Source organism: Mirounga angustirostris, unplaced genomic scaffold (assembly GCF_029215605.1).
Source record: "Mirounga angustirostris isolate CCGP_5_RB_7025 unplaced genomic scaffold, mMirAng1.0.hap1 SCAF_9, whole genome shotgun sequence".
Lineage (NCBI taxonomy): Eukaryota > Metazoa > Chordata > Mammalia > Carnivora > Phocidae > Mirounga > Mirounga angustirostris.
The window spans coordinates 116188940-116209034 of NW_026991717.1; the positions used below are offsets into that span (position 1 = coordinate 116188940).

At 40.8% G+C, this 20095-nt stretch overlaps 1 protein-coding gene across 5 annotated transcripts in view; it reads left to right on the forward strand.

Annotated features, from left to right (window-relative positions):
* The window catches only part of PSEN1 (presenilin 1), a 69992-nt gene extending 53071 nt beyond the window's left edge, over window positions 1-16921 (forward strand). For all 5 annotated transcript variants that reach the window (XM_045901144.3, XM_045901148.3, XM_045901147.2 and 2 more), the window contains 4 exons: window positions 1871-1957; window positions 5120-5293; window positions 13701-13819; window positions 15659-16921. In XM_045901144.3, the coding sequence (XP_045757100.1) occupies window positions 1871-1957; window positions 5120-5293; window positions 13701-13819; window positions 15659-15814 (536 nt within the window). In that variant the 3' untranslated portion in view covers window positions 15815-16921. The remainder of the gene's footprint in view (window positions 1-1870; window positions 1958-5119; window positions 5294-13700; window positions 13820-15658) is intronic.
* The last annotated feature ends 3174 nt before the right edge of the window (window positions 16922-20095 follow it).

Sequence of the window (20095 nt, forward strand, 5' to 3'; positions counted from 1 at the left end):
GTTGGTGTATTTTCGGTATAAATTCCCAGAAGTGGTATTCCTGGGTCAAAGAGTTAGCACACAGGTAGTTTTTTGTTAATCAGTATAGTTGACATACAGTCTTACAGTAGTTTCACACGTACAGCATAGTGATTCGTTATTTACATACGTTATGAAATGTGCACCATGGTAAGCATAGTTACCATCTGTTACCTTACAAAGTTATTATAATATTATTGACTATATTCCTTCCCTTGCTGTACTTTACATCCATGACTTATTTTACAACTGGAAGTTTGTAGCTCTTAATCCCCTTCACCTATTTTGCCCATCCCCCCTCCACTCTGGCAACCACGTTTCTTCTCTGTATTTATGAGTTTGCTTCTGTTTTGTCTTATTTATTCATTTGTTTTAGCATAATAGCATAAACATCTAGGTCCATCCATGTTGCAAATGGCAAGATTTCAGGTTTTTTTTAAGATTTTACTTATTTTAGAGCTAGAAAGAGAATGAGCTAACAGCGGGAGGGGGTGGGGTGGGAGGGAGGGACAAGCAGACTGCGCTGAGTGCGGAGCCCAACGTGGGGCTGGATCCCACAACCCTGAGATCATACCCTGAGCCAAAATCAAGAGTTGGATGCTTAACAGACTGAGCCACCCAGGTGCCCCAACTTCATTCTTTTTTATGGCTGAGTAATGGCATATGTAGTTTTGTTAGATGTTACCAAATTCCCCTTCAATAAGGGGCTATATAGGGGCTATTCCATTTTTCATCCCACCTGCAGTATATGAGAAGCACCATTTTAATGTATGCATGTTGTCCTTTAAAATGTGACAGAGATGTATGTGTTATATATTTAGATCTATATGGATTATATATGTATTTTTGTGGAAGGGACATAGAATAGGCCAGTTGACTATCCCCTTTATGTTTATTGCTTTTAACCTTTTTTTATTCCTTGTATATCACAGTTTAGCATTATTGAATATCCCAGAGGTCAGGCATGCTTAGAATCATAATGATTATGTGATACTTTAGAGAGTCCCAGTTTGTTCTCTAATTTAGTTCCAATAAGTAATTTTCATCAGTGTTTTTCATCAGTGATTTCACATTATTTTAGGATATTCAACTAGTCCAGCTGTTTTTTTCAGTAGAGTCTTGCTGGCCTGAACAGTTTTCCCTATGGTTACTTTTCAGGGACTGGAAATGATGAAATTTATGGTTTTACAATAGCAGCTGTAGTTTGAAAGCTAGAGTAAATGCTCAGTTTTAGAATTTTTTCTTTAGGGGCGCCTAGGTGGCTCAGTTAAGCGTCTCCCTTCGGCTCCGGTCGTGATCCCAGGGTCCTGGGATTGAGCCCCGCATCGGGCTCCCTGCTTGGTGGGGAGCCTGCTTCTCCCTCTCCCGCTCCCCCTGCTTGTGTTCCTCTCTATGTCTCTGTCAAATAAATAAATAAAACGTATAAAAAAAAAAGAATTTTTTCTTTAATCTGCCAAAATCAAAGAAAGTCTTTTGTGGTTTTAAATATGCATTTACTGGGCGCCTGGGTGGCTCAGTTGGTTAAGCGACTGCCTTCGGCTCAGGTCATGATCCTGGAGTCCCGGGATCGAGTCCCACATCAGGCTCCCTGCTCAGCAGGGAGTCTGCTTCTCCCTCTGACCCTCCCCCATCTCATGCTCTCTCTATCTCATTCTCTCTCTCAAATAAATAAATAAAATCTTTAAAAAATAAATAAATAAATAAATAAATATGCATTTACTTCTGATTGTTAAGGATTCTTAAGGCAACATTAAGAAGATTGGTGATTTCTGTAGAAAGATAATGGCCTGTTCTCTATTCATGTACTTTCTGTGTTTCAAGTTCTTACCTGGATTTTTGTCTTTCTCAATAGCAACAATGGTGTGGCTGGTGAATATGGCAGAAGGAGATCCAGAAGCCCAAAGGAAGGTATCCAAAAACTCCAATTATAATGCACAAAGTAGGTGTCTTTTATTTGGTAATTTCCTGGTTTTTCCGGGTCATTGTCCTGTTATATTGGCTAACAGTGAGCTATGAAGCAGTGATTTTAACCTCTGTCTTTGGTCATGGACTCCTGAGAATCTCCTGGAAGCTGTGGTAATACCCAGTAAATACAGATAAATATTTAAGAAATTCAGGTGCTCTAAACCCAACCATACAGCCAAGAGACCTAGGTAAAGAATTTCTGCCATTAAATACCATTAATACCAGTATGGAAAGGTTCAAGTTGAGGCTGTGATTTAAAAAAGAAAAAATAATCTTGCTCTCCAAACGTGTAAAAATGAGAGCCTCTTGTCTGATATGGCCAGCGTAACTTAAATATAATTTGACTTGAGATACGATCATGTTTATGCCAAGAAGATAAAATATTCCAGGTGGACATGACTTTCTGGAGGAGGATAAAACTGATGATCCAGGCTGGGAGATTGAAAGCCCTCTTGTGGATACACAGAAGATGTTAAGGCGAACCGAAGTTAGGAGTTGTTAGAATTGGAATAATGGCACACTAAAAATAGTCAAAAGAAAGGAAACTTTATTTTTTAAAAGATTTTATTTGTTTATTTGACAGAGAGAGACACAGTGAGAGAGGGAACACAAGCAGGGGGAGTAGGAGAGGGAGAAGCAGGCTTCCTGCTGAGCGGGGAGCCCGATGTGGGGCTTGATCCCAGGACCCTGGGACCATGACCCGAGCCGAAGGCAGACGCTTAAGGACTGAGCCACCCAGGTGCCCCAAGAAGAAAGGAAACTTTAAAAGAAAACAAAGAGCTAACCTTAGAGGAAGCTGAGAAATAGGCAAAGATTGGTGAGAGAAGAAAAAAGGGCCTTAATTGGGTTACTGTCTATCGGGAAAAGGAAAGTTTAGGGTTAAAGAGCCATGAAATCCGGTGAGTTAGAATTTGGGGTAACAGCAAAGAGCACACTTTTAACTGGAAATTCTGCAGTGAGCAAGGCAGCAGAACCAGTAGGAGACCTGGTGGAGAAGAAGGAAATATATTGGAAACATTTGCTATAAGTCTGGCTATTGTGTTGATCTGTGTTAAGCTAAAGACAATTAAAAGATGAGTTGTCTGTGAGTATATATATATGAGTCTGGTGAAAAAGATTTTATTCTTTTGACAAATATTTTTAAGATTTTTATTTATTCATTTGAGACAGAGATACAGAGAGAAAGAAAAAAAAAACATGAGCAGGAGGGAAGGCAGAGGAGAGGGAGAAGCAGACTCTCCAATGAGTAGGGAGCCCAACGTGGGGCTTGATCCCAGGACCTGGAGATCCATGAACTGAGCCGAAAGCAGATGCTTAACCGTCTGAGCCACCCAGGTGCCCCTTGACAAATACTGATTGAGCGCCTAACTGTGCACCTGGTATTTTACTAGGCACTGGGAATGTAGCACTGAACAAGATATCCTGTCCCTTTGGAGCTTATAACCTATTTGGATAGACACAAATGTTCAATAAATAATTCCATAAATAATTCATACAGTTGTGATAAGCACTACAAAGGAGAAGTATGGTTGCTATGAAAGTTTATAGTAGAGGAATATTTATTCTGGAAAGTCAGGAAGGCTTCCCTGAGGAAGTGATAATAGGTGACAACCAGCTGACAAGTAGAACTTTCCAGAAGAGGAAACAACGGGAAAGAGCCTTGAAATTAGAAGGAGCTAGGTGAACTTACAGAGTTCCTCAGTGGGAGTGCTGTGATATTTTGGGTGGGCAGTTCTTCATTGTGTGGGGCTTCCCCTCGTTGCAGGTTTTTTAGCACATCTGGCCCCTCACTCACTAAATGCTAATAGTGGCTTCGAGGTATTGCAGTAGGCAGAAAGCCCTCCATCCTAAATATTTCCAAAACCCCCTGGAAGGGAGGTGCTACCCACTAGCTAAAAAACTCTGTGTTAAAAGGCCTAGAAGTTAGATTGGAACAGAAAGACACAGGGTTCCAAAAGGGGTGGCTTGAAAGGTTCACAGGTAGGAGTGAGGAGGTATGGGTCAGAGCAGGGACTGCTGTTTTTATTTATAAATCTTAGGCTTATATGATTTTGTAAACTCCAAACCATGGAAGATTCAGGATTTGTTGAGGACTTGGTTAAGAAAAAGAATACAAGTTACAAATACAGAATTGCTGTGGCCTCCCTGAAGAATTCCATGTAAGTGAGAGGCCTGAAGTGTATCTTCATGGTAAATCCACCTCTGTGAACATGTTTTACTTTTATTAAATATAACAAGGAGAAAAAAAGTTATCAACTTCACTTACGTATTCTAATTATCTTTGATGTATGGACGTTTCTCAAGACTATCATGTTATGCTCACAATTTTCAGTCTGATTGATAGTCATTATAACAAAATGACTGACCCATAAAAAAATTCACCCCCCCTTTCCTACCCCACCCCACAATAATGGTCTACTTTTTATCTTAGTCACTAAAGGCACAGGTGAGTGTCATCAGTTAGGCTTTCAGCTGCCGAGATCAGAAAACCCAACTCAGTTGCTTTAAACAAAGAAGATTATGTTCTCTCATGTGACCGGAAGTCCTGAGGTGCAGGCATTTGTAGAGTTGGTCAGTTTTATGATCCATTGATGTCATCAAGGGCCCAGGTTCTTTCCATCTTCCTGTTCTCCCATTCTTAGATATGGGTTTGGTCCTCAGCCCGCTGCTTCTCGTGGTCAGAAGATGACAACTGTAGTTCCAGGCATTATATCCAGATGAGACATCATCCAGGGTTAGAAAGGGGCTGTTTGTTTCGTCCTTGAGTCTCAAAGAGTGAGAAAAATTTCCCCCAAATTCAGAGCAGACTTTGCCTCACCACACATTGGCTAGTATCAGCCCCACCCTTAGAGCTTTCATTGGGAAGAGGAATGAGATTACCATGCTTGGCTCAGCTTGATCATGATTTACCGCCAGTGTCACATGCATGAGAGGTGGTAACCCAAACAAATCAGGACTCTGCCTTCAGGAAACAAGGAGGGAAATAGTTATTAGTCAAGCAAACTTCAGGCATTTTTACAGCTTATTTGTGGTTTAAGAGCCAACTAACTTAGTTACGTGACAGTTGGGTAGTTACCGTTTCCATGTAGTTTTCTTAAAGGTATTAAGAAATTGTAATTTCTACTTTGTCTTGAAGGCACCGAAAGTGAGACCCAAGACCCTGTGACAGAGAGCGATGATGGTGGCTTCAGTGAAGAGTGGGAAGCCCAGAGGGACAGTCGACTAGGGCCTCATCATTCTACGACTGAGACACGAGCTGCTGTGCAGGAACTTTCCAGCAACGTCCTTGCCAGTGAGGATCCAGAAGAAAGTACGTGCATTTCTCTGTGTTCAGCAGTCATAGGTTCCTTTATGTGCTGCATTACCAAACTCTTCAAAAATAAAATGAATGGAGAGTGTTATGGTCTAATTCTGAATAACAGAGTGTAGCTTTTAGTGGGACCTACTAATAGTTGTTGCTTTTCTCATAGTTCAGTTTGTTAATGGGCCAGATTCTGCCCCTCACATTTTTGGAAATGGCCCTTTATAGCCTGGATTTTGGCATTTGTTTTATAAGGTAAAAGATATTTTTCAGAATTATTATTGCAGTAAGACTTCATGACTGCAATATTTGTGTACAAAAATTTCTTTAATGTATTTCCTCTTTGCTGTGCAGAGACCTGTGGATTTGAATGTTTCAGCCTTTTACATATTATTCCCTTTGCTGGCAAGCACTGTATTTTATGAATTTTAAAGAAAATCAGAGGGATTTAGGTTATGGGGAGAAATGCAAGCGTTTATTCAATGTCTAAGATATGTTGGCATTTAGATTTCGGTTAGCACTTGGGGCTTCTTGGGAACATTATCAGCCAGTAGAGCCCCTTGGTTAGGGCTTAGTCATCTCTTCAGTTAGTCTTTTTTTTTTTTTTTTTTTAAGATTTTATTTATTCATCTGAGACAGAGAGAATGAGAGAGACAGAGAGCACATGAGAGGGGGGAGGGTCTGAGGGAGAAGCAGGCCCCCCGCGGAGCAAGGAGCCCGATGCGGGACTCGATCCCGGGACTCCAGGATCATGACCTGAGCCGAAGGCAGTGGCTTAACCAACTGAGCCACCCAGGCGCCCTCTTCAGTTAGTCTTAAAGGTGTGATTTGTTAAGAGATTAACACATTTTCCAACTAAATTATTCTTGGTGTTTTGTTTTTTTTTCTCACGAAAGTGAAGCCCTGGAATAAGACATTATATTGAAAATATTAAGTAGTTTTAAAGAAACAAACACCTAGATTTCTTAGCTTCTTTATTTACTGATTACTAATTATTATGATCTTGACATTATCCTTCAGCTTGAGCAGAACACTTCTTACAGCTCAGCCTTACTCTTTTAACTGGGTCAGAACCTGGGCATATCCTTGACTTTGGTGCTTGGCTGAGTTTTCCAGATGTTAGAGCCAGCCACAGCCTGTGACTTTCACACTCCAGGGAAACTAGACATAGTTGCCTCATCTGACAGCCGGGCTTGAGCTTGTCTTTGCTGATACATTCTCTGCCTGCAAAGTTACCACCGTAATTAGGTTGCCTCTTCTGTTCCTCTCTTTTCTCAAGGGTGCCTGCAGCCAAAAGAAAGAAGTAATATAGCTGCTGAGCATAGCGGCAGCATGACTATTTCATGACTGCCTTTGTGATTGAGTGCTCTCTCCTTTTTTTTGTAATTCTGTGCAGTTAGCCACTGTAGAGTACATCTTTAGTTTTTATTTTATTTACTTATTTATTTTTTAAGATTTTATTTATTTACTTGAGACAGAGAGAATGAGAGACAGAGAGCATGAGAGGGAGGAGGGTCGGGAAGGTCAGAGGGAGAAGCAGACTCCCTGCTGAGCAGGGAGCCCGATGCGGGACTCGATCCCGGGACTCCAGGATCATGACCTGAGCCGAAGGCAGTCGCCCAACCGACTGAGCCACCCAGGCGCCCCATAGTACATCTTTAGTTTTTGATGCAGTGTTCAACAATTCATCAGTTATGTATAACACCCAGTGCTCATCACAGCACATGCCCTCCTCAATACCCATCACCCTGTTACCCCCTCCCCCCACCCCCCTCCCCTCTGAAACTCAGATTGTTTCCCAGAGTCCAGAGTCTCTCAGGGTTTGTCTCCCTCTCTGATTTCTCCCCCTTCAGATTTCCCTCCCTTCCCCTATGGTCCTCCATGCTATTGCTTATGTTCCACATATGAGTGAAACCATATGATAATTGTCTTTCTCTGCTTGACGTACTTCACTCCTGATCATCTCATGTGCTCTTGAGTATCTCTATGTTTGTGTGTGTGTGTTGTTGTTGTTTTGTTTTTGAAGGAAAACCCAGGTATTGCCCCTCCTAATGTCAGAATAATAATTTCTTTTTCTGGGACCAATATAAACTAATAATTGACATTCTTTCATCATCTTAGCATCCAGTAACATAACCATCTTGGATTGCATTATTATTATTATTATTATTATTATTAAAGTATGCTCTATACCCAGTGTGGGGCTCGAACTCACAGTCCCAAGATCAAGAGTCACATGCTCCACCAACTGAGTCAGGTACCCCTTAGGCAGTTTTTAATATGTTTACATTTATAAAAATGATAATAGGAAATATTTTTTTATGTTATGTTAAGCTAGGCATATATTACACTGCTAGAAGTTGTTCAATCTTACAATTAAAGTAAATATTCACCATCATTTATTGTCTTTACCATGTTTTATGCTTGGTAGGCAAGCAAATGCTCCTTTTAATATTAAAGGAACAACATATTACTTGAAATTATTTTTCAGAGTTGGTAAAAACAAAACAATACGATAGAAGGCCTAGACTACCATTAGCAAATAGCAGTAAAATATCTAGCAGCCAATCTGAGCGTTAACACTTGCCAGTAGAATACTGTTCATTCATTTTGACTAACTTAAGCAATTTCCATTGCTGTGGTTTTAGTTATTTGGCTATGGCACATTTTGATTGAATAAATCAAAAGGAGCTATTTAAAGAAAAATTCCTTAGCAATATGATATTTCTTAGGTTTTTATTCTGATTCAGTTTCTTCTGATTATAGGTGAATAAAACTTGACATTTCAGTAAATGCCTGAAGAGAAAATTTGATGGTTACTTGTTTCCTTACTCTAATTTTGCTAATAAATATATCTACACTTTTCTCTCCATTAAAATGAATTCTGTGAAGTATAACTATAGCATTTGCTATTAAGCATAAGCCTATTTTTAAATTTTTAAATATTTATTTATTTAAGTAATCTCTACACCCAGTGTGGGACTTGAACTCATGACCCCGAGATCAAGAGTTGCACACTCTTCCAACTGAGCCAGCCAGGCACCCCTAAACATAAGCCTTTAAATGAAAAAGTGAGGCCATGATTTTAAGCTTGATTTAATACATTATTTTTGTTTACTTTTTTTTTTTAAGATTTTACCCATTTATTTGACAGAGTGCACAAGCAGGGAGAGTGGCAGGGAGAGGGAGAAGCAGGCTCCCCGCGTGCAGAGAGCCCGATGTGGGACTCTGTCCCAAGACCCCGAGATCATGACCTGAGCTGAAGGCAGATGCTCAACTGACGAAGCCACCCAGGCGCCCCATTTTTGTTTACTTTTTTTTTTTAAGAAGTTTTTTTTTTTTTAAGATTTTATTTATTTATTTGACAGAGACAGCGAGAGAGGCAACACAAACGGGGAGTGGGAGAGGGAGAAGCAGGTTCCTGCCTGAGCAGGGAGTCTGATGCAAGGCTCGATCCCAGGAGCCTGGGATCACAACCCGAGCTGAAGGCAGATGCTGAACGACTGAGCCACCCAGGCGCCCCTTTTGTTTACTTTTTGATAGCTTTTTAGTATATTCCCAGAATTGTTCAGCCATCACCACAATTAACTTTAGAATAGTATCATTACCTCGAAAAGAACCCACACTCCTTAGCTGTCCAGCTCTCCAATCCCTCCCATCCCCCCATTTAAAGTACGTAATGCAATGATTTTTATTATATTCGCAGAACTGTGCAACCATCCCCACAAGTGAATTTTAGAACATTTTCATCACGTCAAAAAGAAACCCCAAACTCATTAGCCCCCATGTCCCCCCCCCAACACCAACAAATATACTATTTTAATAGATTTGCCTATCCTGGACATTTCATATAAATGGAATCCTACAATATATGGTCCTTTGTACTGGTTTCTTTCACTTAGGATTATGTTTTCAAAGTTCATCTCTGTTGTAGTATGTGTCTGTACTTCCATTTCTTTTTATAGCCAAATAATATTGCATTTTATGTATATCCCGCATTTATTACCCATTCATCAATTAACAGACATCTAGGCTGTTTTCATTTTGGGCTGTTATGCATAATGTTGCTATCAGTACTCATGTACAAGTTTTTGTGTGGACATGTTTTTATTTCTCTTGGGTATATACCCAGGAGTGGAATTGCTGGGTCATATGGTAACTCTGTTTAACCTTTTCAGGAACTGCCAGACTGTTTTCCAAAGCAGCCATCCTTCCCACCAGCAGTGTGTGAATGCTCCAATTTTTCCACATCCTCACCAACACTTATTATCTGTCTTTTTCATTATAATCATTCTAGTGGGTATAAAGTGATATCTTCTTATGGTTTTCATTTGCATTTCCCTAATGGCTGATGATGTTGAGTATTTTTTGTGTGTGCTTATTGGCCATTTTTATATTTTCTTTGGAGAATTGTATTCAGATCCTTTGACCATTTTTATTTGTCTCTTTTTATTATTGGGTTGTAATGGTTCTTTATATATTCTAGCTACAAGTTTGTTTTCAGGTAAAGGCAAATTTTTTTTTCCTGCATTATTTTAAAAATTTCATTTCTATAACATTTTTTTCTGAAGAATTTAGTTTTACTTTCTTATAGCACTTAACATTTGAAATCAGTCTTTCTAAGGTTATTATTTGTTTAGCCTTTGTGCCAAGAACTTTTCCTGTATTAATTTTTAACTTTTTATTTATTTGAGAGAGAGAGAGAGAGCATGAGAGAGGGGGGAGGGTCAGAGGGAGAAACAGACTCCCTGCTGAGTAGGGAGCCTGATGTGGGCCTGGATCCTGGGACTCCAGGAATGACCTGAGCCGAAGGCAGTCGCTTAACCAACTGAGCCACCCAGGTGCCCTATTTTTTTAACTCTTGATAACAACTCTGAAATAGCTTGTAATCCCCATCTTAGAGCTGAGGGATTTGAGGATTAAAAAAAGTTAATCAACTTGCTCTGGATCACACAAGTACTTAAGTAGTAGAGCTGGCCTCTTCTGTACACATGAAACTGGAGAGAAGAGTATTCATCAGTCTGGGAAGGTTAGCAAGTTAAAGGGTGGTTGACACTGTAATTCATAGTTTCGGATTTCATGGGTCATATGTTTATCTTTTCCATTAAGGAAGACTTGGCTCTGGCTCCCACAACTCAAGAAGAACACTGGTTTCTCAGTAATATCTTATTAACCAGCACTCTGCTTCTTTCTCACCCACATGTGGAACAGACCATACCTCTCAGGGCCCTCTACCTCTATCTCCTGGAAGTGGTTCTCTAAACCAGACAACAAAACTTTAAGACCAGGCTGGCTCAAACTTCAGCTGGGAATAGTTACTTAACAGAAAGGTGAAAGCCAGTTGTAAAGCTTTGTGGATTAGTAATGGCACCCAAAGTTAAAACATATCTTTTGAATCCATTGTTTAGCCTTTACTTAATTATATATTGTTTTGAAAAGAATTTGAAGGGAAAAAATGTTTGATAACAGAAAACGTAGGGCCTTTGCATTTGTTCCAAGTTTTAGGATCAGCTTGTCATTGTCTGCAAGCTGATGTAAATGTAAAGAACTTTGAATATCCAAAACAATTTTGAAAGAGAAGAAAAAATTGGTGGATTTACACTCTCTGACATCAAAACTTACTCTAAAGGCATTGTAATCAATCCAGGCACAAGGACAGGCATATAAATCAGTGGAACAGAATTGCAGATCTAGAAGTAAACCCTTACGTTTATGGTCAGTAATTTTTCCAAGGGTGCTAAAATAATTCAACAGGAATGGTGCTGGGACAATTAGATATCCACATGCAAAAGAATGAATGGAAACCCCTGCTTCACCCTGTCCATCCGTCATGCACATAATCAAAAATGAACTCAAAATGGATCATGAACTGAAATGTGTTTGTAAAACTAAAACTTCTAGAAGAAAACAGAAGAAAAATTTTATGACCTTGGGTTGGGCAGAGTTCTTCAATACAACACTGATACATAGAAGAAAAAATTGATAGACTGGACTTCGCCAAAATTAAAAACGTTTGCACTTCAAAAGATGCCATTAAGAGAAGAGGTATTTGTACACCCAATTTCATAGCATTATCCACAGTGGCCATGAGGTGGAAGCAACCCAAGCATCTATTGATGGATGAGTGTGTAAATAAAATGTGTATACATACAATGGAATTTTGTTAGGCTTAAAAAGGGAGGAAATTCTTTTTTTATTTTTGGTTAAGATTTTTTGTTGAGAGAGAGCACAAGCGGGGGAGTGGCAGGCAGAGGAGGAAGAAGCAGACTCCCCGCTGAGCAGGGAGCCCACCGTGGGGCTCGATCCCAGAACCCCGATGATCATGACCTGAGCCAAAGGCAGACGCTCGCTCACCTGACTGAGCCACCCAGGCACCCCAAGGAAGGAAATTCTAACAGATGCTGTAACATGGATGAACTTGAGGACGTTATGCTAAGTGAAATAAGCCAGTCACAAAAACAAATACTGTGTGATTCCACTTATACGAGGTACTTAGAGTAGTCAAACTCAGAAACAGAAAACAGAATGATGGTTGCCAGAGGCTGGAGGGAGAGAAGGAGCAGTTGATGTTTAATGGCTACAGAGCTTCAGTTTTGCAAGATGTAAAGAATTCTGTGAATGGAGGATGAGGATGGTAGCACAATAGTGTCAGTTTACTTAATGCCGTCGAATTGTATATTTTACCACAATTAAAAATTTTTTAGAAAAGATACTATTAAGGAAGAGAAGACACAGACTAAGAAAATATTTACAAATCATATTTCAAATCCTGTTGAAGAACTTGTGTTAAGGATATGTAAAGAATGCTCGGGGGCGCCTGGGTGGCTCAGTCGGTTAAGCATCTGCCTTTGACTCAGGTCATGACCCCAGGGTCCTGGGATCGAGCCCCGTATTGGGCTCCCTGCTCAGTGGGGAGTCTGCTTCTCCTCTTCCTCTCCCGCCCCTCCACCCCCACTCACGCTCACTCGTTTGCTCTCTCACTCACTCAAATAAATAAATATTTATTTATTTTTCTTTAATTTATTTATTTATTTATTTGACAGAGAGAGACACAGTGAGAGAGGGAACACAAGCAGGGGGAGTGGGAGAGGGAGAAGCAGGCTTCCCGCGGAGCAGGAAGCCCAGTGCGGGGCTCGATCCCAGGACCCTGGGATCATGACCTGAGCCGAAGGCAGACGCTTAACGACTGAGCCACCCAGGCGCCCCTAAATAAAATCTTTAAAAAAATAATGGCTCACAACTCAATAATAGAAGATAACTTACATATGCCCAGTACTGAACAGAGGGCCCTAGTCCAACCTCAACAGGGGCCACCTGATGAGGACTTTGACCAAATTTCTGCAATAAACATTTCTGGTTCACATTTAAATAAAATTTAAAAAAAAGTTAACTCCAATAAAAAATAGGGAAATGCTTTGGCTAAACATTTCACCAAAGGAGAAATACAAGAGCTAATAAGCACATGAAAAGTTGCTCAACATCACTAATCAGAATGGCTATAATCAAACAGACTAGCAGTACCAAGTGTTGGTGAAGGATGTGAAGGAACCAGAATGCTCCTGTGTTGCTGGTGGCCATGTAGAGTGGTAGAGCCAGTATGGAAAATAATTCGGCAGTTTCTTACAAAACTAAAGATAAACTTACCATATAACCTAGCAATTCCATTTGTAGGAATGTACCCACTGGAAATGAAAACTGTGTCCACACAGGGATGTGTACCCTTGGTCACAGCATAATGTTCATAGCACCATTATTCATAATAGCCCCAAACTGAAAACAAGCCAAATGTCCATCAACTGGTAAAATATATCTGTACAATGGAAAACTATTCATCAGTAAAAAGAAACCATACAGACACACGTAATATGGATAAACCTCAAAAATACATTATGTGAAAGAAGTGAGTCACAAAGACTACATACTGTTATGAGTCCATTTCTTTGAAATGTCTAGAAGAGTCACATAGAAAACAGATCAGTGGTTGCAGAAGGCCTGGGGTGGTGGATTGTGGTGATGGTTGGACAACTCTGTAAATTTTTTACAATAATTGAACTGTACATTTACAGTGGGTATACTTTATGAAGTAAATTCTACCTATCATAGGGGTTCTTGTGAGGATTTATGAGAGCAAGTGCCACATGTAAAGAAGGCATTCAGTAAGGACAGTTATTGTTCTTTTTATATATAACAACAGCATCTACTGTTAAAGACTCCAGAGTTAGCTACATAAAATCCGAAATTCATATTGGAGAGAACCAAAAAGGAAAACCTAGCTAAAGCCGAATTTTATGTATCATTTACTGTTTTCTCATTCAGTACAGGATGGAATGTGGCAGTGCCTTTTTTTTTTTTGCGGCAGTTACATTTTTGAGTTGATCTCAAAGAGTGACAAACTTCATAATTTTTCTTTTTTTAGGAGGAGTAAAACTTGGATTAGGAGATTTCATTTTCTACAGTGTTCTGGTTGGTAAAGCTTCTGCAACAGCCAGTGGAGACTGGAACACAACCATAGCCTGTTTTGTAGCCATATTAATTGTAAGTATACACTAATAAAAACATGTCCCAGCCCCTCATCTCAAAACTCTGATTATGTCATCCTTTTAAGGTGGTCCATTTTAACCCCAGCTGGGCTGAATGTGCCAGTCACCTGGAGAGCTTTAAAAAAAAAATTGAAACTTACCTGAATAGGTTGCCACCTGGCCACCCATTAAAATCACCTGGGAGCTTTTAGAACTATGCATCCCTGCCCTGAGTTTGTTTTTTGTTTTGTTTTGTTTTTTTAAGTTTTATTTAAGTAATCTCTACACCCAATGTGGGGTTTGAACTCAGAACCCTTACATCAAGAGTTGCATGCTCCTCCGACTGAGCCAGCCAGGGGCCCCTGCCCTGAGATATTTAAAGTTTTAATTGTGTGTGGGGTTTTTTTGTTTGTTTTTTTAAGAAGTTCCCTGGAAAGTTCTGATAGGCACCTCTGATTAGGAACCGCTGTTCAACCAGGCAGCATAGATATATAGGAAGTTAGCTATGTTAGATCAGTCTTAAAGGGGTACTTGGATCCTTACTTATAGTCCCTGAGTCTGGTGGTGATTTTGCCTTTAATGCCACAACCTGCAGCAGATGGTGCTCCTTGGGCAGCAAGTATGAGGCAAGAAAAGCTAACACAATGCATGATGCCATATGGATCTTGCTTTTAGTGTCACAACATGAACCTTGAAGCTTTCAAAACTATAAGTAAGTCATAAGAGATATCTTATTGGTATTTTTGCTAAAGATGCTGTGTCTTTGGTATATGTGAGTGAAGTTAGATGAGAGCCTCTTATGCATTTATTTTATGATGACATCTGTCGTTTGTCATGATAATAAAACCAGTTAAAATTTTTCATGTGTTTCATTTTTCTTTTGAGGTTAGTTTTCTGGATGTGTGGTATCTTTTAAGAAGAAAATTACTTATTCTGGATAAAGCTGAAATGATGCTCAGTTTTCAGACCTTGTCTCAATAGCTAGGGTAAAAGGACAATATTATATGACTGCTCTGTGTTTACAGGTATTCTTCCACTTTCTGAAAGTTCACTTAGCTATTTTTGCTAACCAAAAGAAATACAAGGAGGATTTTTGCCTTTTTTTTTTTTAATTCATGAGAGACAGAGCGAGAGAGAAAGGCAGAGGGAGAAGCAGGCTCCCAAGGAGCAGGGAGCCCGATGCGGGACTCGATCCCAGGACCCTGAGATCATGACCTGAGCCGAAGGCAGACGCTTAACCATCTGAGCCACCCAGGCGCCCGAGGATTTTTGCTTTTACAAAAAAAAAAAAAACATTCCCATACTAATGGTCTTTCATAAGAGTGAAGTGGCATAATTCAAACTCTGAGAAAATGGCGATACGCTTCACTTCATGCCATTTTGGCTTACAAAAGGCTTCATAGGAATGCTCTACTTTCAGATAGTGAGAGAAACCTATGTATGCATCATAAACTTTTACTGGCTTATTCTGTGAGCACCTCTTTGCCCCCATACAACACAGAGGATGCTTTTCACCTCTGGGATTTTAGCCAGCCAAACTAAACTCACAGTAGCTGACTCAATATTTTAGATAGAAATGTCAGTTATTTAAAATAGTTTTACTTATTTTTGGGTTCTATTTCTTACCTAGAATTAGGGGGTGAAGTATCAACTGTGTGCATTATGAACTCTATGCTGCAAAGGAAAATAAATGTTTCCAAATTTAATTTTAAAAAGTGTCCTAAAATTTAACCTCAAAGGATAGTATTCAATTCAGTGAACTAAATTAAGACCAGGACTTGTGATGGGGTTGTTTTTACATGAAATACTTCCATACTTTTGTCTGAGTCGGTGTCTTTTCCCCTCCTCTCCACAGGGTTTGTGCCTTACATTGTTACTCCTCGCCATTTTCAAGAAAGCATTGCCAGCTCTTCCGATCTCTATCACTTTTGGGCTGGTTTTCTACTTTGCCACAGATTATCTTGTACAGCCCTTTATGGACCAGTTAGCATTCCATCAATTTTATATTTAGCATATTTGCAATTAGAATCCCATGGATTTTTCTCCTTTGACTATAATGAAATCTGGGGAGGACAAAGATGATTTTCCTGTGTCCACATCTAACAAAGGCAAGATTCCCAGCTGGACTTTTTGTAGCTTCCTTCCAAGTCTTCCTGACCACCTGTACCATTGGGCGCTGGAAGGAGGGATCTACAGAAAATGATTTGGACATACGTCATTGTGATGGACTGAGTCCCTCGGTGCAAAAACTACCAGATTTGAGGGACAAGGCTGAGGAGAAGGGACGGACCATGAAGTTGCTGTGCTCCCACCAGCAGCGTAACCCTTGGTCACAGGTGGATTTTACCAACACTGCAGACTCTCAGGACTACCATTACCAAGAAATTAAATGGCGTGGTTTAAACCAAACAGGACTCTTCATCTTAAACTACATGTTGAAGATCAACCTAATAAACCTGTCTTGAATTCTGAACCTTTTCCAGAGGTACTGTAAGGAGAGCGGGCACCAGCAGCAAGATGAAAAGATTTTTGAAAAGGGGCTCCAACTTTCAGACCTTTTTGCTGCAGACTTACCATTTTTAGATAAGACTTTTTTTTTTCACCTTGAGTCAAGTCAGGTGTATAGGTTGATTTTTGAAAAGTCTCGTTTTCAAGCACTGAAACTCAGTACCATCAACGGTTGCCATTTCTTCCCATGGCCAGTCTGAACTGATTTGAGGTTGCTTTATCCTAAAAGTCTTAACCTCAGGTTCCAAATTCAGTAACTTCTGGAAAGAATGGAACTGTATCCACATGGTTTCCTATCAGCCTTAGGTGCTGGATTTTCCACCAAATTCTTTATTTTTAGACATGCTTGTAGGTTCACGTGCCCCTGGATGCTTCCATTCTTCCCGTCTCTCCCTGACTCCCCCGTAAGCATTCTCTTATACAGCAAATGAGACAGCTCTGTTGTGGTAACAGATGATCCAGTTACTCTAGAATTTTACTCTTTGTGTGGTGCAAAGAATGTGTTATGAATCAGTGCTGTCAGCCTCGCTGTCATAATTTCTTCAGTAGCAAATACAATGTGTGCCCTAAGACAGTGGAATTAAAGAAGAGTAAAATGGCTGGTGAAGCACTTTTTGTCCTGGTTTTTCTTTTTTCTTTTTTTTTACTACAATCCATTGTCTCTGACTGTGGGTCGGAATTTGAATCAACAGCCAAAAGCTGGTAGTTTATAAAGTCAGTTGTGTCAGTACAAAGTAAGAGTTTGGAGAAAGCTATGATTTTACTCCGTGAGCCGTGCATGGGAGGACCTAGGGTCAGGAGGAGAACCAGCTGCCAAGAAGAGAAAGAAGGGGCCTCTAATAGCCAATGGGACAAAATGAGCTAACATGCCATGGGCAGATGTTAAGGAGGAGAACCAAGATATTCCTCAAGAACCTCCCAGTGGGTGTTTTGTGCTTTCCCTTCTGCCTTACCTTTCATTTCAGTGTACCTTTGAACTGGGCTGTCAGGCTGAGGCCCAGGGCAACTCAGCTGGGGACATGAACAGAGCCATCAGCCTGTGGGCACATGCCTCCTCTAAGCAAAGCTTTGCTGGGTACAACCCTTCTACCACTGACCGCCCTTAGCCATGGTGATCAGACTGCAAGCATTTGTGAGAAACTTAGTCTCTCCTTGTGGCTGAACAGAAAGGCCAGCTTTTCTTCTTGTGCCTGCTTTCTCTCCAGCCTATCATGTGATCTGGTTTCTGGTTCTCCTTGGAGTTTAGAATATCTGTTTTCTGTCACAGAATATTATAAACTAACTTTAGCAGTAGTGTGCTGGTCATAACCGGAGTGTAAGTAAAAACTGGCTCTCAGTAGGTGGTTGAGAACTGCAGGAAAAACAAAAAACAAGTGCTCTGCACAGGAAGAGTGGGGCTTAAAGTAGTAGGTTCGCTCATCTCTATCTTTGTGTAGCTCCTTCTTTCCAAGATTCTCTCTTTTTCCTTAGATATGTAGCAATGTGGGTATTATCTTCTAGAAAGACACATGAATCAACCACTACAACAAAGCCACCTGAACGTGTTTGCAACTTGAGGCAGGCCTGAGGGAGCCCTGATCTAGAGTAGTTTATTTGTGCAAAGGTCCCAGAAGTACCGTATCTTTTGTGAAAGGTTCATCCCAGAAGAGGGTATGTGGTGTGAGTGTGACCAAGACCATCCTTTGTATCACTGTCCTGTGTAGAAAGACTGCAATAAAACTCACTTTCTACAAGACGGAACTACATCTCAGCATGGAGAGAACTCCTCTTCTTTCCTGAGACCCCCAATTTCAGATGCAGAACTTTTTGCCTCGGAACTTTCTTCTTAGGGTCAATTCAGTTGTTTCTGAAATATCAAAATGCTAGTCTTCCACCATAAAAATAGATTGTCACAGGGAGCACAGTACCAAGTCCGCTGCAGACGTGCCCTCACCCAGGGTAGGGGTGGCTGCAGGGCCACTGAAGAGGAGGTAGAAGAGTGGCCACTGATGTCTGAGCCTGACTGGCTCACAGAATACAGAGTGTTTAAATACGGAAGGTTGCTACAAACTAGCCTGTGGGCATACCGACCATATTTGGAAGATCTGTGGGCCTTTTTTTCAAAGAGGAAGAGCTTGCTTTTCCTGTTTTTGATTCTCACTAGGTTAGCGTGTGGTCCAGGGATCACAGCTTTTACTGTAAATGATTAAATTTCTTGATGAGAACAAAGCTTTCTAAGCAACTTGGAAGAAAACCGTAAGTGAATGATTTATTGACTTCACTGCAGAAGCAACAGCTAGAGAGGTAGTCTTCCCTCACTTTTAAACTCCTGGATCCCCAGTTTTTAAAGTCCCTTGATTTTAAAAACTCTCCTTCCATGACCGATGTCTATGCAGTAAGCTTAGTGCTTGTCTTTACTTGGCCTCAAAATTTATATAGTAGTCTTGGTCATAATTTGTAGAATGTGAGACAAAAGTTAAGCTCCCGGGCGCCTGGGTGGCTCAGTTGGTTGAGCGACTGCCTTCAGCTCAGGTCATGATCCTGGAGTCCCAGGATCGAGTCCCGCATCGGGCTCCCCGCTCGGCGGGGAGTCTGCTTCTCCCTCTGACCCTCCCCCCTCTCATGCTATCTCTATCTCATTCTCTCTCTCAAATAAATAAATAAAATCTTAAAAAAAAAAAAAAAGTTAAGCTCCCACATAAGATCTTCCACCTGCGTCTCAAGCAAGTCTCTGGTCCTGACCCCCAGGGCCTAGCCTTGCATATTCACCCATTCACGATCTAGCCCAGAAACCACTATGAAGAGATTAATTTAGCATCTTCAATGTGCCTGGCATGGTGCTGGAGTCTAAAGATGCGAAGATGAATAAGATGTATCCTCAGAATGCAGCTATAGTTTCCTGTTTACTGATAGATGCCGTCTTTAACTTCTCTAAAATATCAGGTACTTGTCAGTAACCCCTTTTCATGGTTACCCTTTGATGTTATAAAGGTGACTTGATTCTCCCAGGAACTACTCCTTTCAGTAAAGTACTCCTTTTTCTCTACTTGCTTTTGGATGGTCTATAACAGTCTGACCTGCCGTTCTAGAACCTTACCTCTGGGGGAACCACAAAGGTGACTCGGGGCGGGGGTGGGGGGGACTTGAAAACTGGACATTTAGTCTTGCCCTGGGATGAAACGATATCATCATCATGAGTTTGAGCCCCGAAGTGATCCTTGTGATCTTCTTGCTTCTCTTTAAAATCCCCCAAGCACAGGAGATTAAAAACAGTGGTTTCAGCTCTTCACGGCCCTCGGTGAAGTTGCTGAGCAGAGTGTTCCTAACCACGCTGTCATCACGCTCACCTCCTGAATCATTTGGATGCCATCCTCTGAACGCCCTCTGTGATAGGAAAAACCTCAGATGCACGTATTAAAAACCAGCTAAGTGCTGAAATGAACCCTTTTCTCGGACTGTTTTCTGGGGCCTTGGTCAGCTGCCACATTGCCCTGAGGAAGTAGCGGGGTCCACCCTGGGCCCTGAAGCTGGTGTTGGCACTTCAGCCCAGGTGCGGAGCAGGAAGGGTTTCCCCGGAAGCAATTTTCCTTTGTAAAAGGGCAGCTTCAAAATCAACTGTAGAAAGTAGTGAGTGCAGGATTGTTGACGGTGGGATGGGGAGGTGCTGGCTGCAGGTTTCAGCGGGATCATTTACATGCTTGGCGTCTGGCTTTTGCTTCTACAGACACTGCTTTGTACGTGATTCAGACAGACTGTGACTACATCTTTTTTAAATACCTTTTGAATTCTTGGTAAGATATAATTT